Source organism: Mus musculus, chromosome 2, assembly GCF_000001635.26.
Source record: "Mus musculus strain C57BL/6J chromosome 2, GRCm38.p6 C57BL/6J".
In the NCBI taxonomy this organism is placed as follows: domain Eukaryota; kingdom Metazoa; phylum Chordata; class Mammalia; order Rodentia; family Muridae; genus Mus; species Mus musculus.
The window spans coordinates 86,643,672-86,671,223 of record NC_000068.7 but is presented as its reverse complement, the minus strand read 5'-3'; the positions used below and the strand labels follow the sequence as shown (position 1 = coordinate 86,671,223).

The 27,552-nt window shown below is 36.2% G+C and overlaps 1 protein-coding gene across 1 annotated transcript; it reads left to right on the top strand.

The window, feature by feature from the left end:
- The first annotated feature begins 12,767 nt into the window (after positions 1-12,767).
- On the top strand, positions 12,768-13,709 carry Olfr1085 (olfactory receptor 1085). Its single transcript, NM_146590.2, has one exon. It carries the CDS (start codon positions 12,768-12,770, stop codon positions 13,707-13,709), a length of 942 nt encoding a protein of 313 aa, NP_666801.2.
- Positions 13,710-27,552: the final 13,843 nt, after the last annotated feature.

The following is a 27,552-nucleotide window of genomic DNA, read 5'->3' as shown; positions in this document are numbered from 1 at the left end:
AATAAAGCAGAGATGCCAGTGTATGACATGGTTGTTGAACAAAGGTGAAATTAATTTTTCAAGGCAAAAAGCTTAAAATCTTAATGACTAGTGTTTCATGATCAATTTCACATGAATTATCACTGCCAGGTCATCCTTCTGTAAAAACAAATTGAAGATTCTATTTTATTAATGATTGTCATCATGTTACTTAATTCATAAATGTCAAAACACCATGCCATAAATATTCATTAGGATAGAGTCTTTCCTTGTCCATCTACCAGAGGACAAACTCCTGGTAAGACTGGCAATGCCATTGAAAATTCCTGGAAAAAATGAGTTTTAGACTGATTGACTGAAGTTCAGCAATCTATTTACCTAATCTCTAGCTATCGTTAGTTGTTGAATGTCTATGCCTTCTTTAAGAAGTAACAACCAGTGACTATCAGATAAAATTTTTTTTGGAATCCATTAACTGAAAAGACCATGAGCTTCTAACAATACAAAAAGCAAAGAATGCCATCAAATAATATCTGAGGCCAAGAGGAGAGATTTCCCCCAACTTGCTGAAATCACCTCTTTAATGTATCTGGCAGCATATTTGAAAACCATCATAATTTATATCTTTCTTTGTTTTGCCCCTACAAAAAACTTCATGAAACTGCTTTTACATTGGTAAAGTGAATTTGGCATCACCTGAATGAAACTGCAAGATTCTAACTTCTCTACTCGACTGTATTTCTAATCAGTCAATAGGTCTTTGCAAAGACAACTCTAAGACCATAGTGATTTGACTTTATATTAAATTATCTCTTACTACTTTTGAGGTTGCATAAAAACAAGCACAAAATAACTGCACAAGTAATCTTGTTGTGTTCATGAGAATCCATCTACAACCCTGGACTCCATGTGGTCTATGATCTTTTTTTCCCTTTTCTTATTAGATATTTTTTATTTACATTTCAAATGTTATCCCCTTTCCTGTTTTCCCCTCCCAAAATCCCATATCATATCTTTCCTCCCCCTGCTCACCAACCCATCCATTCCTGATTCCCTGTCCTAGAATTCCCCTACACTGGGGCACTGAACCCTCTTAAGACCAAGGGCCTCTTCTCCCATTGATGTCCAACAAGGCCATGGTCTTTAAAATTGATGTGTAAAATTTTCTTAACGCTGGTAAATTTTCCTTGCATACCATATCTGTAGATTTCTATGTATTTTAGCTCTCACCTACATGAAGTATTTCATAAGACACATCACTAATAAGATACACTCAAAGATTGCCCCTGAGTCACAACTATTTCTTTTTCACACTGATAACTTGGTTTATTTAAAAAACATTAATGTCTAACTGTTTACTCCAACCTTATTTAGGATGCCTTATTACTCAAATTCTTCTAAGCTGTCCAGTCTCAGCTTTTGTATTCATGTTTCAAGGTTAAGGCTGGTACCAGGATTGCAATTATAACAAAATTACACTGCTATCTGTTTCAGATTAGATCCCATTCCAGAATAACAACTTTATCTAGAGTCAACATTCAATAACACAACCATTCTTGACCTTCTAAGAAACCTCAAACTAATTTTTAAATTTATGTTTGGAATTAAAATATAATTACTCCATTTTTACTCCCTTCAAAACCTCCCATATGTTTTTCCTTGTTTTCTATCAAATTGATATCTTTTATATATTCATTAAGTTTTATTAAATGTGTATATGTATTAATATACACACATGTAATCCTAAATATATCCAACTCAATCTGTATAATATTACTTGGGTGCTTGATTTAAGAGTTGATATTTGGCAGTGAAATGACCAATTAGTGTGCTTCTCCCTGGGGATGACCATTTACTTTCACTTTCAGCACTCTTTGGCTCTCTCTGTTTTGTTTGTTTATTTGTTTTCATTTGTGTGTGTGTGTTTGTGTGTGTGTGTGTGTGTGTGTGTGTGTGTGTGTGTGTGTGTGTGTGTGTGTAAGGCTGAGGCCTCAGATTATTAAGATCTGTTCATTTAGAGATATCTATTACTGCTCTCTATTAGCTCATGTGTATGCAATAATGTTGATGAGAATTAAGAATGAAATGTGGGGCATTACTAGGAGACACACATTCTCATCCCCAAATCTGAATCCTTTTCTTCTTAAAAGCTTGTTGCCTGCCCTTTTGCAATACTTCGTGATTGAGCATTAGGTGCAAGAATTGTTTTAGAGGTTTAAGCCCAAGAATTAGGGTCCAAAATCCTGCAATTAGATTGGTTGTAGGTTTATGTAATGTCTACCATTCACTGCAAATAATGTTTTTTTGAGAGATGTGGATTACAAATATCTGTGGGTATAAAGCCACATACATAGAAGGATTGAAGTATCCACACTTTAGTCTTCCTTTTTCTTGAGTTTCATGTGTTTTGCAAATTGTATCTTGGATATTCTGAGCTTCAGGGCTAATATCCACTTATCAGTGAGTGCATATCATGTGTCTTCTTTTGTGATTAGGTAACCTCTCTTAGGATGACATCCTCCAGATCCATCCATTAGTCTAAGGATTTCATAAATTCATTGTTTTTAGCAGCTGTGTAGTACTCCATTGTTTAAATGTACCTCATTTTCTGTATCCATTCCTCTGTTAAAGGACATCTGGGTTCTTTCCTGCTTCTAGCTATAATAATGCTGCTATGAACAAAGTGCAGTATGTGTCCTTATTACAAATTGTAAAATCTGCTGGGTATATGCCCAGGAGTGGTATTGTTGGAAATTCCCATAGTACTATGTAAAATTATCTGAGGAACTGGCAAACTGATTTTCAGTGTGGTTGAATCAGCTTGCAATACCACCAGCAATGGAGGAGTGTTCCTCTTTCTCCACATCCTCCCAGCATCTGATATCACCTTAGTTATTGATCTTTGCTATTCTGAATGGCATGAGGTAGAATCTCAGGACTGTTTTGGTTTGCATTTCTCTGATGACTAAGGGCTTTGAACATTTTAAAAATTTTTTTATTAGGTATTTTCTTCATTTACTTTTCCAATGCTATCCCAAAAGTCCCCCATACCTTCACCTTCACCTTCCCACTCCCCTCCCCACCCACTCCCACTTCTTGGCCCTGGTGTTCCTCTGTACTGAGGCATATAAAGTTTGCAAGACCAATGGGCCTCCCTTTCCAATGATGGCCTATTGGGCCATCTTCTGATACATATGCAGCTAGAGGCACGAGCTCTGGGGTGTACTGGTTAGTTCATACTGTTGTTCCTCCTATAGGGTTACAGACCCCTTTAGCTCCTTGGGTACATTCTCTAGCTCCTCCATTGGGGGTCCTGTGATCCATCCAATAGCTGATTGTGAGCATCCACTTCTGTGTTTGCTAGGCCCCGGCATAGCCTCACAAGAGACAGCTATATCTGGGTCCTTTCAACAAAATCTTGCTAGTGTATGCAATGGTGTCAGCGTTTGGAGGCTGGTATGGGATGGATCCCCGGATATGGCAGTCTCTAGATGGTCCATCCTTTTGTCTCAGCAACAAACTTTGTCTCTGTAACTCCTTCCATAGGTCTTTTGTTCCAAATTCTAAGAAGGAACAAAGTGTCCACACTCTGGTCTTCGTTCTTCTTGAGTTTCATGTGTTTTGCAAGTTATATCTTGTATCTTGGGGATTCTAAGTTTCTGGGCTAATATCCACTTAACAGTGAGTACATATCATTTGAGTTCTTTTGCGATTGGATTACCTCACTCAGGATGATGCCCTCCAGATTCTTCCATTTGCATATGAATTTCATAAATTCAGCTTTTTAATAGCTGAGTAGTACTCCATTGTATAAATGTACCACATTTTCTGTATCCATTCCTATGTTGAGGGACATCTTGGTTTTTTCTAGCTTCTGGCTATTATAAATAAGGCTGATATGAACATAGTAGAGCATGTGTCCTTCTTACCAGTTGGAACATTTTCTGGATATATGCCCAGGAGAGGTATTGCGGGATCCTCCAGTAGTACTATGTCCAATTTTCTGAGCAACTGCCAGACTGATTTCCAAAGTGGTTGTACAAGCTTGCAATCCCACCAACAATGGAGGAGTGTTCCTTTTTCCCCACATCCTTGCCAGTATCTGTTGTCAAATGAATTTTTCATGTTAGCCATTCTGACTGGTGTGAAGTGGAATCTCAGGGTTGTTTTGATTTGCATTTCCCTTTTGATTATGGATGCTGAACATTTTTTCAGGTGCTTCTCAACCATTCAGTATTCCTCAGGTGAGAATTCTTTGTTTAGCTCTGAGCCCCATTTTTAATAGGGTTATTTTATTTTCTGGAGTCCATCTTCTTGAGTTATTTATACATATATTGGATATTAGTCCCCTATCTGATTTAGGATAGCTAAATATCCTTTCCCAATCTGTTGGTTGCCTTTCTGTCTTATTGACAGTGTCTTTTGCCTTACAGAAGCTTTGCAATTTTATGAGGTCCCATTTGTCAATTCTTGATCTTACAGCACAAGCCAATGCTGTTCTATTCAGGAATTTTTCCCCTGTGCCCATATCTTCGAGGCTTTTCTCCACTTTCTCCTCTATAAGTTTCACTGTCTCTGGTTTTATGTGGAGTTCCTTGATCCACTTAGACTTAAGCTTTGTACAAGGAGATAAGAATGGGCAATTTACATTTTTCTACATGCTAACCACCAATTGGTTCAGCTCCATTTGTTGAAAATGCTGTCTTTTTTCCCACTGAAAGGTATTAGCTCCTTTTGTCAAAAATCAAGTGACCATAGGTGTGTGGGTTCATTTCTGGTTTTCAATTCTATTCCATTGATTCTATGTGTCTGTCATTGTACCAGTATCATATAGTTTTATCACAATTGCTCTGTAATACAGCTTGAGGTCAGAGATGGTGAATCCACCAGAGGTTTTTAATTGTTAAGAATAGTCTTTGCTATGTTAAGATTTTTTGTTATTCCAGATGGATTTGCAAATTTCTCTTTCCTACTCTGTAAAGAATTGCGTTGGAATTTGATGAGGATTGCATTGAATCTGTAGATTGCTTTCGGCAAGATAGCAATTTTGACAATATTAATCCTGCCAATCAATGAGCATGTGAGATCTTTCCATCTTATGCAATCTTCTTTGATTTTTTTCTTCAGAGACTTGAAGTTCTTGTCATACAGATCTTTCTCTTCCTTAGTTAGAATCACACCAAGGTATTTTATATTATTTGTGCCTATTATGAAGGGTGTTGTTTCTCTAATTTCTTTCTCAGTCTGTTTATTTTTTCTATAGAGAAAGGCCACTGATTTGTTTCAATTAATTATATATCCAGCTATTTCACTGAAGTTGTTTATCAGGTTTAGGTGTTCTCTGGATGAATCTTCAGGGTCACTTATATATACTATTATATCATCTGCAAATAGTGATGTTTTGACTTCTTCCTTTCAATTTGTATCTCCTTGACCTCCTTTTGTTGTCTAATTGCTCTGGCTAGGAATTCAAGTACTATATTGAATAGATAGGGAGATAGTGGGCCACCTTGTCTAGTCCCTGATTTTAGTGGGATCGCTTTGAGTTTCTCTCCATTTAGTTTGATATTGGCTTCTGGTTTGCTATAGATTGCTTTTATTATGTTTAGGTATGTACCTTGAATTCCTGATTTTTCCAAGGCTTTTATCAAAAACTTTTATCATGTTGGATTTTGTCAAATGCTTTCTCAGCATCTGAGGAGATAGATGATCATGTGGTTTTGTCTTTGAGATTGTTTATATACTGGATTATGTTGATGGATTTCCATATATGTACTATTCCTGATATGTTCTTGGATTCAGTTGGCAAGAATTTTATTGAGTATTTTTTCATTGATATTCATATGGGAATTGGTCTGATGTTCTCTTTCTATGTTGGGTCTTTAGGTATCATTGTAATTGTGGCTTCAAAGAATGAATTGGGTAGAGTATCTTCTGTTTCTATTTTGTGAATTAGTTTGAGGAGTGTTGGAATTAGGTCTTCTTTGAATGTCTGCACTAAACACATCTGGTCCTGGGCTTTTTTTGGTTGGGAGACTATAAATGATTGTTTGTATTTCTTTAGGGTATATGAGACTTTTTAGATGGTTAATCTGATCCGGATTTAACTTTGGTACTTGGTATCTGTCTAGAAAATTGTCCATTTCAACCAGGTTGAGTATAGGCTTTTGTAGCAGGATCTGATGATTTTTTGGTTTTCCTCATTTTTTTAATGTATCCTTTTTCATTTCTAATTTTGTTAACTATGATTCTGTTCCTGTGTCCTCTATTTAGTCTGGCTGAGGATTTATCTATTTTGTTGATTTTCTCAAAGAACCAGCTCCGGGTTTGGTTGATTTTTTGAACAATTCATTTTGTTTCCACTTGGTTGATTTTAGACCTGAGTTTGATTATTTCCTGCTGTCTACTCCACTTGGGTAAATTTGCTTCTTTTTGTTCTAGAGCTTTGAGTTGTGCTGTCAAGCTGCTAGTGTATTCTCTTTCCAGTTTATTTTTTGGAAGCACCCAGCTCTGAATTTTCCTCTCAGGACTGCCTTCATTGTGTCCCATACATTTAGTTATGTTGTGGCTTCATTTTCATTAAACTCTAAAGTCTTTAATTTCTTTAGTTCTTCCTTGAACAAGTTATCATAGAGTGTTGTTCAGCTTCCACTTATAAATGGGTTTTCTATTATTTATTTGGTTACTGAAAATCAGCCTTTTTAAATGGTGATAAGACAGAATGTATGAGATTATTTCAATATTTTTGTATCTGTTGAGGCCTGTTTTGTGATTATATGGTCAACTTGGAGAAGGTAACATGATGTAATGAGAAGAAGGTACAGCCTTTTGTTTTAAGATAAAATGTTCATGGATATCTGTTAAAGCTATTTGTTTCATAATTTCTGTTAGTTTCACTGTGTCTTTGCTTAGTTTCTGTTTCAATAATCTGTCCATTGTCAAGAGTGGAGTGTTGAAATCTCCCACTATTATTGTGTGTGGTGCAATGTGTGCCTTGAGCTTTACTAAAGTTTCTTTAATGAGTGTGGAGAATATATGTTTAAAGTTGAGAACTCACCTTTGATGAGTATGAAGTGTCCCTCCTTGCCTTTTTTGATAACTTTAGGTTGAAAGTTGGTTTTATACGATATTAGAATGGCTGCTCTACCTTGTTTTTTGTCACAATTTGCTTGGAAAATTGTTTTTCAGCCTTTTATTATGAGGTAGTGTCTGTCTTTGTCCCTGAGTTGGGTTTCCTATAAGCAGCAAAATGTTGGGTCCTGTTTATGTAGCCAGTCTGTTAGTCTATGGCTTTTTATTGGGTAATTGATTTCATTGATATTAAGAGATATTAAAGAAAAGTAATTGTTGCTTCCTGTTACTTTTGTTCTTAGAGTTGGGATTCTGTTCATATGGTTATCTTCTTTTTTAAATTTGTTGAAAGATTACTTTCTTGCTTTTTCTAGGGTATAGTTTTCCTCCTTATTTGAAGTTTTCCCTTTATTATACTTTGAAGGGATGGATTCGTGGAAAGATATTGTGTAAATTTCATTTTGTCATGGAATACTTTGGTTTCTCCATCTATGGTAATGAAAGTTTGCTGGATGTAGTAGGCTGGGTTGTCATTTGTGTTCTTTTAGAGTCTGTATGACATCTGTCCAGGGTCTTCTGGCTTTCATAGTCTCTGTTGAGAAGTCTGATGTAATTCTAATAAGTCTGCCTTTATATTTACTTGACCTTTTTTCCTTACTGCATTCAAAATTCTATCTTTATTTAGTGCATTTGTTATTTTGATTATTATGTGTCTGGAGGAATTTCTTTTCTGGTCTAGTCTATTGCACCCCCTCAGGCCCAAGAGCTGCTCCTCCAACTGATATTCAACAGGGCAATCCTCTGCCACATATGCATTCTGAGCCATGGTTCCCTCCATGTGTATTCTTTGGTTGGTGGTTCAGTTCCCAGGAACTCCTAGGGATCTGGCCAGTTGAAACTATTGCTCCCCCTAATGGGGCTGCAAACACTCTCAGCTCCTTCAGTCCTTTCTCCAAATCCTCCACACCACACTGTTCAATTGTTGGCTGTGAATATCTGCCTCTGCATTTGTCAGGCTCTGGCAGCATCTTTCAGGAGACAGCCATATCAGGATTCCATCATCAAGCACTTCCTAGCATCCACAATAGCATCCATGTTTGGTGACAGTATATGGGATGAACCCCAGATGGGGCAACCCCTGGATGACCTTTCCTTCAGTCTTTGCTCCAAAATTTGTCTCCATATTTCCTCCTGTGTGTATTTTGTTGCACCTTCTAAGAAATACTAAAGCATCCACACTTTAGCCTTCCTTCTTCTTGAGCTTCATATGGTCTATGAATTGTATCTTGGGTATTCTGAGTTCTTAAGGTCGATATCCACTTATCAGTGAGTACACATTGTATGTATTCTTTTATATCCCTGCATTTAAAAACTGAGAGCATAACACCTGACAGGCTATTGCTTGAAGAAGTAAAAGTGAAGCCTGAATTGTTTTGGAAAGTTATTTCAAATATGCAGAACTATGAGATATAGGATAAAGAAAGCAACAAGCAGAAAGAAGAACCAGTGTAGGAAGGAAAAAGCCATGTATGCCACCATAAGGACTTGACCACATCATAGTTCAAAATGCTTTAAGTAAAGCTTTAGTTTTCTCTATAGTCTTTATAGTCTCAGCACAGTTCCAAAGTCCTAAACCCAATGTCTCTCCTGTTAAAATATCTTTTAGATAATGATAGCATTATTTGAAGTTTTAAAGTTTTATTTATTAATATTTGTGTGTGCATGCTTGCATAGGTGTCTATGAGTGTGTATATGTGTATGTTGAGAGAGAGAGAGAGAGAGAGAGATCAAAGCATTTTTTAATACATTGTCTCTATCATGGGTTCTTGGATTCATGTCTTCATGAGTCACTTTATGATTGCCAGGCATTCCACTTGTCTGACAAGTGGATTTATCCAATGAGGCATCTTGACTATCCATTTCCAAAACTTTAAAAGGAAAACCTAAGAATTATTATGTTGTTTTCTATAACAAAGAAATGTAATGACAAACACAAGTTCTCTATGCCAATTCTTGTTCAATCCCCAGGCACTTCTTTATGTATTCAAATACTTTAGGGATTGTCATCATGTTCCTTGCAACCCCACAGGGAGAATATCTGAAGTCAAGTTCAAATCTATAGATTGTCCTTAAAAATATAGAGTTAGGAAATACATAGGAAAATAAAGAGAAACGTTTCATTCACTTACAGAAAGGTGAAATAATAGATGAGAAGAGTGGTCACATGTGTTCTGGCTTTGATATCTCTGTAAGAACTCATTCCTGGTTCACTTTTGCATTTCCTATTGCTCCATAATGCCTAAAAAGCATACATTATATGTTTATTTTTACTTTTGAATATTTTCTTGAATTGAATATTACATTTGAATGTTTGGAGCTTAAAGAGTCAAATACATGTCTGATATACTGAATTGATTTTTAGTGCTGAAAAGTATATTTTATTGCACTATAATTTTATCTACAGATTTCTGAAGTAAGTACAAATTAAAGTTGAGTATATAAGAAATAATACTTTAGAGGGGAAAAATTGAAACTTCTTTTTCATTTGACTTTCTTCTAATGATTAGATATTTAAATGACTCAGACTGTGTTAAGGAAAAGATGAAAGGCATTCACTATTATTTTATTAAAGACAAAGAGATTTTCTCTTCACAATGAGATATTGAAAACATTTAAATGACTTTTGAGCCCCACTTTCATGGTTGTAGATAAAATGACTGTACTCTGGAATCTAAGTTAATTATACTAAATATATTAATTTATAATAGCCAATTTTATACAGTTAACAAAGTATGAAAAGGCAAAATGTTTCTTAGAATTTAAAACATGGTGAGAAGAGACAAAATTTCATTATTTACCATATATACTTATATGTACTAATCATATACACTTTACTTTTTAGTATTTCATTATTATACCCTTCCCTCAACAAACCCTTAAGATTTGAACTGTTTCTTAATCACATGTACTAATGACATCTAAAGCTATAACATGATCTATTTTGTCAAAATTAGGAATTATTATTATTAGAACATTATTTGAAGGAGCCATAAAATGAGTATTTATGCAACTATAATAACACAAAAACTATATTTCATATGATTGATCTGTGATGATATTTATCATATATGTATAATGTGTGTGTATGTGAAACTTTTGTGATCTCATTTATTTGCATGTAGCACACAACTATATGTTGATCACTACACCTTTTACTGAAGTTTGTGCTTTTTCATTGTATAATATTTATTGACAATTTTTGTTCATGGTTTTTCTAATTAATAATTTTAGCTTAATATCATTTGCAGCTGTGATATGCTGCCTAATTTCTACATTACTAAAATTATTGAGCTTATTTGTATTTGGCTGTATACTTGCTTATGTGTATAGTATCCTGTAATGTATTTGAAAGGAATTCTTGTATCAAAGTACACAGATGCACACACATACACACACACTTATATAATTGACATTTTATTCATTCTTTGTGATATCATATTCTTTAATACTGATTCTATATACCATAGAACTACATGAAATTCCTTACAAAACATTCATACTATAGTTTGTACTATATATTATTATTATTTTCTCCAAAGAAATTTACAAAAGGCTTAATTGCATAAATCCAATTCAAATGTCCTATTTTCTTCAGTCTTCTTAAATGTACACAATTCTTCCAGGTTCCTCAACAATATATTAAATGAAATTTGTTATATTTGAATAAATATATAATTAAAATTTTCACAATAGAACTTTAAGAGTTCTATTGAATTCATTAAAATTTATGTAACATTAAAATAGAATTAAAATTATAAATACTACATGAAAAGAAAAGCAACAAACAAAATTCTGTTATGTCTTACTTTAGTCAGGCAATGAGAGTCAGTAAAAAACTCTGAATTTTTAAAAAATTTTTATGTCCTAATTAACATTTAGTCATCTATTCATCACTATATCACAATACCAGGATTGAAGTCCTTCTACAGAAGAATAATCATGTAAATATAGGTCTTCCTTACAAGTTTACTTGGGATTAAAGAGTAAAAACTCTTTAACTCTAAAGGGAGAAGGAAGAAGGCAAAACAGGAGTAAATTGGTGGGTCTTTATTACAAAACAGTTTTAGCTGATCAGGGTATTTGGTAGTAGATCTGTTGCTTACCATGACAATAGAAATTTAGATACCATGGGAAATCAGAATCCTTTCATCTTCATCTATTTTAACAAGGCAAGGACTTCATGTCTTTTAACATGCAGAGAATTATATTAGTATAGTGCCTGTGCAAGGCATCCTTCAAATATGTCACATATTGCATATCATGCTATACCTTGTATTTACAGGAATGGAGCTTCTTTTTGTTTATTCATGAAGTCAGTTTCGGTTGTCTTCTGTTTTAATACTTTTATGTACATATTTATCCAATATTTACCAATGTTTTATCAAGGTGTAACACCTGTAGGTATAAGAACTGTGCTTTGAAATGATTTGTCTATGCATTTTTAGAATTTGACATTATGAAATCATAGCCTGAAATTGTAGTTTACTTGGTGACATTCAATATGTTGACTGTTAATATCATTTCATAATTAGGTAAAATAGTAAAAATGATTTTTACAGTAATTATTCACTATCTACTTATGTAACACCAAAAGAATAGGTTTTTAAATTATTATATTTATCTCTTCTATCTGTATCCATGTCTGTATCACATCATCTAATCTACCTGCCTATCTTAGCATGTATATCATTTCTTCCTTTATTTTCCTCCTCCCTTTATATTTCCTTCCTCCCTTCTACCTTCTTCCTTCCTTCCTTCCTTCCTTCCTTCCTTCCTTCCTCCTTCCTTTTTTCCTTGAGTTACTCTCTTTCTTCTTTCATGCCTTCCTTTTTCCTTCCTTAAATGAATTCTTTTTTCCCCTCAGAAATCTCTTAGGTGGCGTTTGTGTGAGAGAAAACACTGAAACAGTCGTCAACTTGGTTTAAGCCAACTGAATGAGGTATAGAAAAGCCTTTGTTTGGAGACAGACTGTCACTAAGATAGAAGCAGATCTTTGATTTCTTTACAAGGGAACTGATTGGCTGAACATTTCTGAGTCCCAATTCGGATGTTTTATAATAAATGGTTGGTCAGAAAGGCAAGTCCCTAGTGTATAACCATTCCCAAAACAGAATCCCCTGCTATGTACCGGCAGACAGGCACCAGAATTATGCTGGACAGGGGAAACCTCTACTTTTCCCAGATTAAGATTTATTAAACCATTATGTTTTTTCCTGTATAATTAATTAATTAAATTCTTAAAGAAGCATATATATTGCTTATGACTGAAATTTGGATGAACTGAAAAGTGTTTAAGCTTAGGTAGTCTTTAAACCATTCACTGCCAATAACTTTTCACCTCAAACTATATATGAATGTATTAACTTGAGACACTGAATGGTTTTTAATTTAAAAATACCTTATATGAGAAACAAATCCCTGTTACTGCCTCTGTATCATTCATAATTCATTGTATATGAATCAGATGTATATTCATTTTCAAATGTTCTATATGAAATATTTAATATATCACATACATTTACAAGAGATTTATTTAGCAAATGTTCTGAAGAAGACAATGTCTCAAGTTTTTGTTTTTGTTTTTTTTGTTGTTGTTGTTGTTGTTTTTTTGACATCATAATTTTTTCTACCCTGGACAGAATCTGAACTATACCTGCATGGAGAAACAGAATCTCACAGTGCTGAGTGAATTCATTTTGAAAGGCATCACTGACCGTCCTGAGCTGCAGGCCCCACTCTTTGGGCTGCTCTTCATTATCTATCTGATCTCAGCAGTGGGTAATTTAGGCATCATCATTATTACTAATGTGGACTCCAGTCTCCACACACCCATGTACTTTTTTCTCAAACATCTGGCTTTCACTGATCTTGGATATTCTACAGCCATTGGACCAAAAATGTTAGTTAATTTTGTTGCAGAGCATAATTCAGTCTCCTATTATCTTTGTGCTACACAGTTAGCTTGCTTTCTTCTTTTTATTACTTGTGAACTTTTTATTCTTTCTTCAATGTCTTATGACCGTTACGTGGCTATATGTAACCCTCTTCTCTATACTGTCATCATGTCACAAAGAATATGTTGGGTACTTGTGGCGGTCCCATATATCTACAGTGTATTTGTATCTCTAATTGTCACAATAAGATTATTTACTTTATCCTTTTGTGGCTACAATATCATCAATCATTTTTTCTGTGATTGTATCCCATTAATATCTTTGCTCTGTTCAAATACACATGAGGTTGAAGTGATAATTAGGTTCTTTGCAACATTTGATTTGATTTCCTCTCTTCTGGTCGTCCTTCTGTCTTATCTGTTTATTCTCATAACTATTCTGAGGATGAAATCTGCTGCAGGCAGATGCAAGGCTTTTTCAACCTGTGGGTCTCACCTCACTGTGGTCATTGTCTTCTATGGGACTTTGATATTTATGTATGTGCAGCCCAAGTCCAGTCAAACATTTGAGACTGATAAAGTGTCTTCCATATTTTACACACTTGTTATCCCAATGTTGAATCCCTTGATCTATACCTTGAGGAATAAAGATGTAAAAGATGCCATAGAAAGAACCTGGGAAAAGATAGTTACCAGTTTTTCTTAAAGGTTGCATACAAATATAGCCATGACAATCCATTTCTAATGTAAACCTACTTTGGTTTCTTCATAGAAAAGACGAATAGGCTCAATATATATTACTTCTGTTTGAATTTTGGGTACTAATCTTACTTTTTTATTATAATTATATTAGAGAAGAAAAGAAAAGTGCTCTTGCTTTCCTTCAGGGGGAAGGGAGAATTTAAATAGCAGGACTTGAGTACACTCTGTAGAAAGTAGTATCACATTGAGGGCCAAGTGATCGCAAATGTGTGTCTTTGAGTTCTATGAGGCCTGGGAAAGCAAAAGAGACTTTGAATTGTTTGTGTAGTTTATCAACATTTCAGTGAAAAAAAAATGTAGGGTCTATTGTGTGTTTATTTCTGTTTTTCTATGGTGTACAAAGGCAGGCTTTCTATTTTAGGCTACAATTCATTTATATGTGTTGCCTTCAAATCAAATTTGATTATGACATCAAACTTCTAATTTCAGCTCATTATTTAAGAGTCTTTTATTAAAATATGTTCAAGTACGCATTCCTCATGATACATTTATTCACGTTCTTTTTTCCTTAAGTGTTCTCTCTATTGTATATGAAACTGCTCACTGTACATATTTGACCTTTCAGTAGGCAAAAGATAATGAAGCATCTGATCTTGTGTAATCCATGGGATGTTTGTGCACAAGAGAAACTACCAGTTACTGTTCATCTAATGCAATACAGTTATTCCTTAGGATTAATCATGATATGCACAAGTTTGAACTAGAATCTATGACGTCTTTGTACTACTGTGTCTTGACTTCTTTAAATTCAAGAGTGATGCTTATTTAAAACTCAGAGGTGTTTGTTTGTTTAATTATTATTTATTTATTTATTTGTTTATTTATTTATTTATTTATTTATTTATTTATTTATATTTTTTAGTTCTTCCATAAGAAGCCTCTTGGTAGACATGTTTTTGGCTTTTGTTAAGGCTATTGTTGTGTTTCATCCATAGACTGCATTTTTCCTTTCACCGGTTTAGCATTTTTTATTTGGTAATTTAACCTCTACATAGCTAGCAGAAATAGTGATTTGCTTTGATATATACTGTGTCTAAATAAAGTGGTAGGTTAAATATTTATCTATGAACTTGCCATGTGTTATGCATTCCCAGGAACTATCACATAAACTTCTCTCCTGCAAGAAATTATATAAGATCTAATGTTTAGAATTTGGTATTTAAGTTTCATCATGGCTTTATTGATGTCTTTCCTTAGTATGACATTCATTCAATAAAACATTTTAGAAACATACATAGAAAAAACCTATTTATTGCAATTATTAAAGCACATAGGTTTTACATTTTTAATTTTTAAAAGTTAATACATATATAAAAAGAAATATGAATGTGTCTACATATCACTCCCTTCATCCTTTTGCCCCATATCCCTACAACACTATTTCATACTTTTTCTTTTAATTATATATTTCTGACATTAAAATATGATTGTATTATTTTCAGAAGATAAAATATTTACCGAGTTTATCTATACAAAACTTGACTAATGAAGTAGTTATGATCTTTAACTATTGATGAACTTGTGGAACTGTGACAGGTGATGAATGTTTAGCCAGATAAATACTTCTAATGGATATACATGTTTACTCACTTCTTATTTGATTTATGATTTGATCTTATGTGTGAACTAGTGATGATCTTTTTACCATGTAATCATGTATTCTAAAAAGATATATAAGTGGAAAAGAGAGGAGGGTGAAAAATTCTCCCTTATCCCCCTTTTTACTCATTCTCTTTTTCCCCTATAGAGAGCTTTCATAGGAAACTTTTTACAACTTAGAATTAAACACTAAAATCACTTTTCTTCCTGAGATTTCAACTAGCAGGCTGAAAGATCTGCACAATTCCTGCGGAGAGAGAACAAAGGCTACATCATCATCATCATCATCATCATCATTATTTTCATCCACATTTCAAATGATATCCATTTCCAAGTTGCCTCCCACAACCCCCCTCTCCCCTACCCCCTCCCTCCACAACCACAAGGGTACTCCTCCACCCTCTCACACACTGCTACCCCACTGTTCCAGCATCCTCACAAACTGAGGCATCAAGCCTCTGCAGGTCCAACTCTAACTACACTGAATGCGAATGATAACTTCTACAAAGTCCTATACACGTTCTTGCTCATTCTAAGGGTTAAAAGCCGCTGGTTTAAGTGAATAACACCTGTAGACTAATAGGGGGAGATTAAGTAATGTAGCCTACAAGTGTTAATCACCTAAGCCAGTGGCTTTTAACCCTCAGAAGGAACAAGACATTTTTTTTTGGACTTTTAGAAGTTATCAGCATTCAGTACAGTTAGAAAGCTTGAGTTTCAGAGACCATCAGGCTTTAAAGCCACACCAGAGTCCTACTCTGTGTCCTGTTTAAATGCACTCCAGGCCAGCAGGCTCCAGGCAGATTAAGACAATCTTAGTACTGACACTTAATACCAAAAATATGTCCAACCTCATATAAAAGTCAGAGGTAGGTGGCTTCAATCCAGTAAATATCTTGGGAAAATATCTGAATAATCATTTCATTTTCTACATTTTTGACAATAAGAGGGAATAAAGATATTAGATGTGCAAAAGATAGATAAAAGCATCATACATGGAATAAAATAATCATAGGAGTCAGAGGGAGGGAGGGAATTGGGTGGGAAGTAGGAGAGTAAGGGACTGGGTGTGTCAGGATCAGGTGTCTGAGAGACAAGCAAGAGACAGAGCGCCAGGAGAATAAGTTTAAACCCAAAGCTCCCTGAGTGAGGGAGTAAGGGAAATCTCTAGGAAGTTCAGAAACTTGGGTTGGGGGAGGATCCCAGGAGTCAACATGGGTAACCTTAGCCAAGATGTCTAACAGTGGGGATATGGAACCCGAAGATGCCACCTCCTATAGCCAGGCAGGTCCCTCAGTGGAGGGATAAGGATACCAAGCCACCCAAAACTTTTGAACCAAAATATGGTCTGCCTTAATAAAGCAGAACAAAACAACAAAAATAACAACAAATACAACAAAAACAACAACAAACAGGGAGGGGGATGGACAAAGAAGGAACAGAACCCGAAGGAATGCCAACCAATAACAGGCCCACCTTGAGACCCATCCATGTATAAGTACCAGTACCTAACACTATTAATGATACTCTGTTATGATTACGGACAGGAGCCTAGTATAACTGTCTTTTGAAAGGTTCTACCCACCAGCTGACTAAAACATAGGGATATATCCACAGTCAAACATTGTACAGAGTTCAGGGACTTTATGGAAGAGTTGGAGGCAGGACTGAAAGCCCTGAAGAATATAGGAACACCATACAACGACCAACGGAGTCATCTGACCTGGACCCTTAGAACCTCTTAAAGACAGAGCCACCAACCAATGAGTATTTATGGGCTGGACTTAGCCCCAGATACATATGTAGCAGATATACAGCTCAGTATCCTTAACAAATGAAGCAGAGGCTGTCCCAAAATCTGTTGCTTGTCTGTGGTATCAGTTTACCAGCAGTGATGTCTTATGTGGCCTCAGTGGGAGAGGATGTGCTTTTTGCAGATACATGATACAGCAGGGAGGGGTTACCCAGGGTTGGCCTCTACCCTCTAAGAAAAGAAGGGGAGTGGGATGTGGGAAGAGACCCTGTGAGGGGAGAACAGTGAACAAGCACAAGGATTGAAATGTAAAATTAATTAATTACTCAAAAATTGCAAGTATGTTGTTGACTCCTAAAATATATACAAATACATGGAATATAGTAGTTTGGCCATTTATTTTTACTTCTCAATTGCTTCTATTATGTATGTTATATATTGTATGCCTCTTACAAGTGTGAGTTATGTTGTTGAACAATATTTTTTAACATTAAGCATTGGCTCTGAGGTTAAGGGTATGTGCTGCTCTTGAAGGGGACAGGGATCAGTTTGCAGCCATTACACAACATTCACATTCCCGGGAACACCATGTTCTCTTCTTGCCTCTTCAGTGATCAGGCATACAGGTATAATGTTTGTGTGTATGTGTTTCTCTCTCTCTCTCTCCCTCCCTCTCTCTCTCTCTCTCTCTCTCTCTCTCTATATATATATATATATATATATATATATATATATATATATTCTATAATACAAATATACTGTGAATAAAAGTTTAAAACATTTTTATTAAACTGACATTATTAATGATTTGTCTAGATCTTCAAGTAGTATGCTGGGTAGATAGGGAGAGAGTAGGTGCCTATTCTCATTCCTGCCTTTAGAGGGATTGCATTGTTTCTCTCCATTTAATTTGATGTTGGTTTCCTGCAGTTTGCTTTTATTACGTAATGTATGTGCCATGACTTTCTGATCACTCTGAGACTTTTAGCATGAAGAGGTGTTAGATTTTGTTATACCTTAAGATTTAGCTACACCATTCCTGGGCATGTACCTAAAATGATGCTTTACCATACCACAAGACATCTGTGCCACTATGTTCACAGCAGTTATATTCAGAAAAGCCAGAAACTAGAAGGGACCCAGTTGCACCTCAAGCAATGAAGGGATACAGAAAATGTGATTCATTAACACAATACAATATATTTAGCTATTAAAAAGAGGACATCGTGATTTTTGCAGGTAAATGGATAGAACTAGAAAATATCATCCTGAGTCAGGTAACTCAGACCTAAAATGTCATGCATGAAATTTAATCACTGATATGTAAATATTAGTTAAAGGTACAGAATACCCAAAATACCCTCCACAGACCAAAAGAAGTTTAACAAGAAGAAAGGCCCAAGTAAGGATGTTTCAATCCTATTTAGATAGGGGAACAAAATAATCACAGGAGGCAGAAGGGGATTTCTGAGTGGGAGAGGAGAGGGTGGGTGGTGGGGGGGCAGGATTAGGTATGGGAAGTAGAGAGGAGAGAAGCCTAGAAATCCAGGAGAATGAATGGAAACATGCAGCTGCAGGGCTGGGAGGTGGAGGGAAACTCTAGAAAGTCCCAGAGACTAGGGTTGTGAGAGGCTCCTAGTGCTAAATGGGGTAAACTTAGCCCAAATGTACAAAAATGGGAAGATGACACCTAAAGATATTATGTTCTGTAAATAGACATGGCCCCCAGTGAGGGATATGGTCACCAACAACACACCTTCAAAAATTTGACCAAGAATTGTTTCTGTCTATATATATATGGACAAAAATGAAGAAGAGACTGAAGGAATGGATGTCCAGTGACCTGTCCAACTTAGGATTCATCCTATGGGCCTGTACAAAACCCTGGTACTATTGCTGATACTATGTTGTGCTTGCAGAAAGGAACCTAGCATGGGTGTTCTCTGAGACGCTCTACCACCAGCTGAGACAGATGCAGATACCAACAGCCAACCATTGTCCTGAGAATGGGAACCCCTATGGAAGAATTACAGGAAGGTTGAAGGAGCTAAGGTGGATGGCAACCTCAGTGACAACTATCCCAGACCCCTGGGAGCTCCCAGAGACTAAGCCACCAACCAAAGTGCATACATCGGGTGATCCGTGGCTCCTAACATATATGTAACATAGGTTCCTTGTCTGATGTAAATGTGAAAGGATGTACCTAATTCTGCAGAGACTTGATCCTCCAGGGAAGGGGGATGAGGGGGTAGCACCCTCTCAAAGTCATAGGAGAAGGTAGATGTGGAGAAGAACTCTGGAATGGGGGACCTGGAGGAAGGCAATATTTGGGATATAAATATATAAAATATTTAATTTTTAAAAATGCCTCCATAAAATGAAATTAACTAATCAGAAATGCTGTTTCAGGTTTGACAGAATAGTCTCTTCCTCAATGATGTTATCTTTGCAAAGATATTATCATTCTTTTCTCCCAGGATAATGCCACTTCCAAAAGTCTCACTGCCTCTGAGACTTCCAGCATCCTGTTTCTATACTATTAAATATGTATTACTATTGAAAAAAAAAGAAAAGAAAAGAAAAGAAAAGAAAAGAAAAGAAAGTGAATTAAAAATAAAATTGTGTACTGGACTGGAGAAATTAAGGTCTTACATGGTTGAGGAAGTCAGCTATATTCACTGGTACACCATCAACACTGTAAAGTGTTCAGCCAACCTGTGCAGATACTGTTTGCTGGAAATAGAATGTCTGCATTCACTTCAATGGAAGTAGACAATCATGCCTTACTATGACAGTGAGTTCAGACATGCTTAAGATTGACATAGAATATATCAAACTACGAATTAACTAGAGTGATGCATACAAAATAATGTAGAACTATTAGAAATAAAAACAGGGAAACTTTTAAATGTTAAGTATTGAGAAGAAATATGTAAGTGGGATTAAATCAAACTAAAAAGCTCATAATAGAGACAACCGGCCACCTTCCTGGTGAGAGCACAGGGGTCCGCCCGGCCCGAGAGGTTTCTGCCTCGGGCCCCAGCGTGAGCCTCCTTGGCTCCGGGACTCCGCAGAGGGCAGGCTGCACAGGTGAGGGTGTGGAATACAGAGGCCAGCCGTTTCTGGCACAGACGAGAGCCACAGAGCTTCTGAGGCGGTGCTATCTTCAGCTCCAGACAACCGGCCACCTTCCTGGCCAAAGCAACACAGCTTCTGGGAAAGATCCTGTTTTAGGCCTTCTTCTTCAGCCAGGAGGAGGTCCAAACACCAGATAACTGTGCACCTTCCCTGAAATAGAACTTGCCTGCAGAGACTGCTCTGACCACTGAAACTCAGAGGAGAGAGCTAGTCTCCCACGTCTGCTAATAGAGGGTAACAAAATCAACAGAGGAACAATCTCTAAACAAAGACAACTATAACAACTAACTCCAGAGGTTGCCAGATGGCGAAAGGTAAACGTAAGAATCCTACTAACAGAAAACAGGACCACTCACCATCATCAGAACCCAGAACGCCAACTTCGCCCAGTCCAGGGCACCCTAACACACCTGAAAAGGTAGACCTGGATTTAAAAGCATATCTCATGATGATGGTAGAGGACATAAAGAAGGAATTTAATAACTCACTTAAAGAAATACAGGAGAACACTGCTAAAGAGTTACAAGTCCTTAAAGAAAAACAGGAAAACACAACCAAACAGGTAGAAGTCCTTATAGAAAAAAACAGAAAAACACATCCAAACAGGTGATGGAAATGAACAAAACCATACTAGACCTAAAAAGGGAAGTAGACACAATAAAGAAAACCCAAAGTGAGGCAACACTGGAGTTAGAAACCCTAGGAAAGAAATCTGGAAAAATAGATGCCAGCATCAGCAACAGAATACAAGAGATGGAAAAGAGAACCTCAGGTGCAGAAGATTCCATAGAGAACATCAGCACAACAATCAAACAAAATGGAAAATGCAAAACAATCCTAACTCAAAACATCCAGGAAATCCAGGACACAATGAGAAGACCAAACCTACGGATAATAGGAGTGGATGAGAATGAAGATTTTCAACTCAAAGGACCAGCAAACATCTTCAACAAAATTATGGAAGAAAACTTCCCAAATCTAAAGAAAGAGATGCCCATGAACATACAAGAAGCCTACAGAACTCCAAATAGACTGGACCAGAAAAGAAATTCCTCCCGACACATAATAATCAGAACATCAAATGCACTAAATAAAGATAGAATACTAAAAGCAGTAAGGGAAAAAGGTCAAGTAATATATAAAGGCAAGCCTATCAGAATTACACCAGATTTTTCACCAGAGACTATGAAAGCCAGAAGAGCCTGGACAGATGTTATACAGACACTAAGAGAACACAAATTCCAGCCCAGGCTGCTATACCCAGCCAAACTCTCAATTACCATAGATGGAGAAACCAAAGTATTCCACGACAAAACTAAATTCACCCATTATCTCTCCACAAATCCAGCCCTTCAAAGGATAATAACAGAAAAAAAAAAAAACAATACAAGGACGGGAACCACGCCCTTGAAAAAACAAGAAGATAATCCCTCAACAAAACTAAAAGAAGACAGCCACAAGAACAGAATGCCAACTTTAACAACAAAAATAACAGGAAGCAACAATTACTTTTCCTTAATATCTCTTAATATCAATGGTCTCAACTCCCCAATAAAAAGACATAGACTAACAAACTGGCTACACAAACAAGACACAACATTTTGCTGCTTACAGGAAACTCATCTCAGAGAAAAAGATAGACACTACCTCAGAATGAAAGGCTGGAAAACAATTTTCCAAGCAAATGGTATGAAGAAACAAGCTGGAGTAGCCATCCTAATATCTGATAAGATTGACTTCCAACCCAAAGTCATCAAAAAAGACAAGGAGGGGCACTTCATACTCATCAAAGGTAAAATCCTCCAAGAGGAACTCTCAGTTCTGGATATCTATGCTCCAAATACAAGGGCAGCCACAATCATTAAAGAAACTTTAGTAAAGCTCAAAGCACATATTGCACCTCACACAATAATAGTGGGAGACTTCAACACACCACTTTCACCAATGGACAGATCATGGAAACAGAAACCAAACAGGGACACAGTGAAACTAATAGAAGTGATGAAACAAATTGACTTAACAGATATCTACAGAACATTTTATCCTAAAACAAAAGGATATACCTTCTTCTCAGCACCTCATGGTACCTTCTCTAAAATTGACCACATAATTGGTCACAAAACAAGCCTCAACATATACAAAAATATTGAAATTGTCCCATGCATCCTATCAGATCACCATGGACTAAGGCTGATCTTCAATAACAAAATAAATAATAGAAAGCCAACATTCACGTGGAAACTGAACAACACTCTTCTCAATGATACCTTGGTCAAGGAAGGAATAAAGAAAGAAATTAAGGACTTTTTGGAGTTTAAAGAAAATGAAGCCACAACATACCCAAACTTATGGGACACAATGAAAGCATTCCTAAGAGGGAAACTCACAGCTCTGAGTGCCTCCAAAAAGAAACTAGAGAGAGCACATATTAGCAGCTTGACAACACACCTAAAAGGTCTAGAAGAAAAGGAAGCAAATTCACCCAAGAGGAATAGAAGGCAGGAAATAATCAAACTCAGGGGTGAAATCAACTAAGTGAAAACAAGAAGAACTATTCAAAGAATTAACCAAACAAGGAGTTGGTTCTTTGAGAAAATCAACAAGATAGATAAACCCTTAGCTAGACTCACTAGAGGGCACAGGGACAAAATCCTAATTAACAAAATCAGAAATGAAAAGGGAGACATAACAACAGATCCTGAAGAAATCCAAAACACCATCAGATCCTTCTACAAAGGCTATACTCAACAAAACTGGAAAACATGGAGGAAATGGACAAATTTCTGGACAGATGCCAGGTACCAAAGTTGAATCAGGATCAAGTTGACCATCTAAACAGACCCATATCCCCTAAAGAAAGAGAAGCAGTTATTAATAGTCTCCAAGCCAAAAAAAAGCCCAGGACCAGATGGGTTTAGTGCAGAGTTCTATCAGACCTTCAAAGAAGACCTAATTCCAGTTCTTCACAAACTATTCCACAAAATAGAAATGGAAGGTACTCTACCCAACTCATTCTATGAAGCCACAATTACTCTCATACCTAAACCACAAAAAGACCCAATAAAGATAGAGAACTTCAGACCAATTTCCCTTATGAATATCGATGCAAAAATCCTCAATAAAGTTCTTGCTAAAGAATCCAAGAACACATCAAAACAATCATCCATCCTGACCAAGTAGGTTTCATCCCAGGGATGCAGGGATGGTTTAATATACGGAAATCCATCAATGTAATCCACTATATAAACAAACTCAAAGACAAAAACCACATGATCATCTCGTTAGATGCTGAAAAAGCATTTGACAAAATCCAACACCCATTCATGATAAAAGTCTTGGAAAGGTCAGGAATTCAAGGCCCATACCTAAACATGATAAAAGCAATCTAGAGCAAACCAATAGCCAACATCAAAGTAAATGGTGAGAAGCTGGAAGCAATCCCACTAAAATCAGGGACTAGACAAGGCTGTCCACTCTCGCCCTACCTATTCAACATTTTACTTGAAGTCCTAGCCTGAGCAAGTAGACAACAAAAGGAGATCAAGGGGATACAAATTGGAAAGGAAGAAGTGAAAATATCACTTTTTGCAGATGATATGATAGTATATATAAGTGACACTAAAAATTCCACCAGAGAACTCCTAAGCCTGACAAACAGCTTCAATGAAGTAGCTGGATATAAAATTAACTCATACAAGTCAATGGCCTTTCTGTATACAAAGGATAAACAGGCTGAGAAAGAAATTAGGGAAACAACACCCTTCTCAATAGTCACAAATAATATAAAATACCTTGGCGTGACTCTAACTAAGGAAGTGAAACATCTGTATTATAAAAACTTCAAGTCTCTAAAGAAAGAAATTAAAGAAGATCTCAGAAGATGGAAAGATCTCCCATGCTCATGGATTGGCAGGATCAACATAGTAAAAATGGCTATCTTGCCAAATGCAATCTACAAATTCAATGCAATCCCCATCAAAATTCCAACTCAATTCTTCAAAGAATTAGAAAGGGCAATCTGCAGATTCATCTGGAATAACAAAAAACTGAGGATAGCAAAAACTCTTCTCAAGGGTAAAAGAACCTCTGGTGGAATCACCATGCCAGACCTAAAACTGTACTACAGAGCAATTGTGATCAAAACTGCATGGTACTGGTATAGTGACAGAAAAGTAGACCAATGGAACAGAATTGAAGACCCAGAGATGAACCCACACACCTATGGTCACTTGATCTTTGACAAGGGAGCTAAAACCATCCATTGGAAAAAAGACAGCATTTTCAACAAATAGTGCTGCCACAACTGGCAGTTATCATGTAGAAGAATGCGAATTGATCCATTTCTATCTCCTTGTACTAACGTCAAATCTAAGTGGATTAAGAAACTCCACATAAAACTAGAGACACTGCAAATTATAGAGGAGAAAGTAGGGAAAAGCCTCGAAGATATGGGTACAGGGGAAAAATTCCTGAATAGAACAGCAATGGCTTGTGCTGTAAGATCAAGAATCAATAAATGGGACCTCATAAAATTTCAAAGCTTCTGCAAAGCAAAAGACACCGTCAATAAGACAAAAAGGCCACCAACAGATTGGGAAAGGATCTTTACTTATCCCAAATCAGATAGGGGACTAATATCCAATATATATAAAGAACTCAAGAAGGTGAACTCCAGAAAATCAAATAACCCCATTAAAAAATGGGGCTCAGAGCTGAACAAAGAATTCTCACCTGAGGAATACAGAATGGCAGAGAAACACCTGAAAAAATGTTCAACATCCTTAATCATCAGGGAAATGCAACTCAAAACAACACTGAGATTCCACTTCACTCCAGTCAGAATGGCTAAGATCAAAAACTCAGGTGACAGCAGATGTTGGCGAGGATGTGGAGAAAGGGAACACTCCTCCATTGTCGGTGGGATTGCAAGCTTGTACAACCACTCTGGAAATCAGTCTGGTGGTTCCTCAAAAAATTGGACATAGAACTACCAGAGGATCCCACAATACCTCTCCTGGGCAAATATCCAGAAGATGTTCCAACTGGTAAGAAGAACACATGCTCCACTATGTTCATACCAGCCTTGTTTATAATAGCCAGAAGCTGAAAAGAACCCAGATGCCCCTCAACAGAGGAATAGATACAGAAAATGTGGTACATTTACACAATGGAATACTACTCAGCTATTTAAAAAAATGAATTTATGAAATTCCTAGGCAAATGGATGGACCTGGAGGGTATCATCCTGAGTGAAATAACCCAATCACAAAGGAACTCTCACAATATGTACTCACTGATAAGTGGATAATAGCCCAGAAACTTAGGATACCCAAGATATAATATATAACTTGCCAAACGCATGAAATTCAAGAAGAATGAAGACTAAAGTGTGGACACTTTACCCTTTCTTAGAAATGGGAACAAAACACCCATAGAAGTAGTTACAGAGACAAAATTTGGAGCTTTGACGAAAGGATTGACCATCTAGTGACTGCCATATGCAGGGATCCATCCCATAATCAGCTTCCAAATGCTGACACCAATGCATACACTAGCAAGATTTCGCTGAAAGGACCCAGTTATAGCTCTCTCTTGTGAGACTATGCCGGGGCCTAGCAAACACAGAAGTGGATGATCACAGTCAGCTATTGGATGGGTCACAGGGCACCTAATGGAGGAGCTAGAGACATTACCCAAGGAGCTATAGAGAACTGCAAACCTATAGGTGGAACAACAATATGAATTAACCAGTACCGGCGAGCTCTTGTCTTTAGCTGCATATGTATCAAAAGATGGCCTAGTCGGCCATCACTGCAAAGAGAAGCCCATTGGACTTGCAAACTTTATATGCCCCAGTGCAGGGGAACGCCAGGGCCAAAAGGGGGGAGTGGGTGGGTAGGGGATTGGGGGTGGGTGGGTATGGGGGACCTTTGGGATAGCATTGAAAATGTAAATGAGGAAAATACCTAATTAAAATATAAAATAAAATAAGCTCATAATAACGAAAAGAAACTTACATATTGTAATGTGAATCTAAAGTGGTGGTTCTCATGGTGTGACCCTTAAATACAGGAGCTCACGTAGTGCTTACCACTAACCATAAAATTATTTTCATTCCTACTTTACAACTGTAATGTTGCTACTGTTTTATAAGTCATAATGTAAATATCTGTGTTTTCCAATGGTTTTAGGTAATTCCTGTGAAATGGCCATTCAACACAAAAGTAGACATGACCTAAGGGTTAGAACAGCTGATCTAGAGTGTGAGATAAAATTTTTGCCACCTAGAAAATTTAGTCTATAGTACAAATGAAATAGAAAATACAGTGGCTAAAATCAATTTGTATAACAAGAGAAATTGTTGTGGAAATTTTCCTAGTTGAAACATACAAATTGAGAAAGCGTTTATTTTAAATGCACTCTACCATTCAAAACACAACCCGCAATGTTACTTTCTCTTATTTATTTATTTATTTATTTATTTATTTATTTATTTATTAAATTCACTTGGGATTTCTTTTGAGATGAGTGTGTGTGTGTGTGTGTGTGTGTGTTGCATTCATAGATGTGCCTACAAGATTTCAAATTTGTAAAGTGCATATCAATGCCCATAGATACAAATGACCACTAGCTTTCTTGTTACTAGTGTCACAGGTTGTTGTCAACCACTATGTGTAGTCTGAAAACTGAACTGAGGTCCTTTTGAAGACTACTACTCAACCTTTAATTGATCATCCATTTCTCCACCCCCAATACTTCCTCATATGTAGACTGACCATTCTCCAAATATATGCTAGTACTCTTTGACAATAAAAATCCCATAAACAAATGTATGAAAATGAGGGCATTTTAAAATGGACATACTTTATTAATACCCCCTGTGAGTAAGTTTTGAATATTTGAAAGCTTTCTATTGACTATGGCTCAAATAGATGCTATTTACAATATCTATACTTTAACATTATGTTCTGGCTCATCTTCATTACATTATATTATTTTCAGAATACAATTTTTAAGGCTGGATGATATTCCAGTGACTATATGTAACATATTTAACATATCTATTTGTTTATAAAGGAATATATAAGTTGTTTGTATTTTATATTAAGTTAGAGATAAGGTACAAATAATTTGATGTTGTGATTATCTCTTTGAGATAATAATGCAAGTTGTTAAGATAAAAACGGACATCTGTTGGCTAATTTTATAGTGTTAGCTCATTCATACTGAAACACAGATTCTTCCTGACAATTAGTGGACAGTCTCCAGACATTTCATTAAGTATTCTGACATTTCA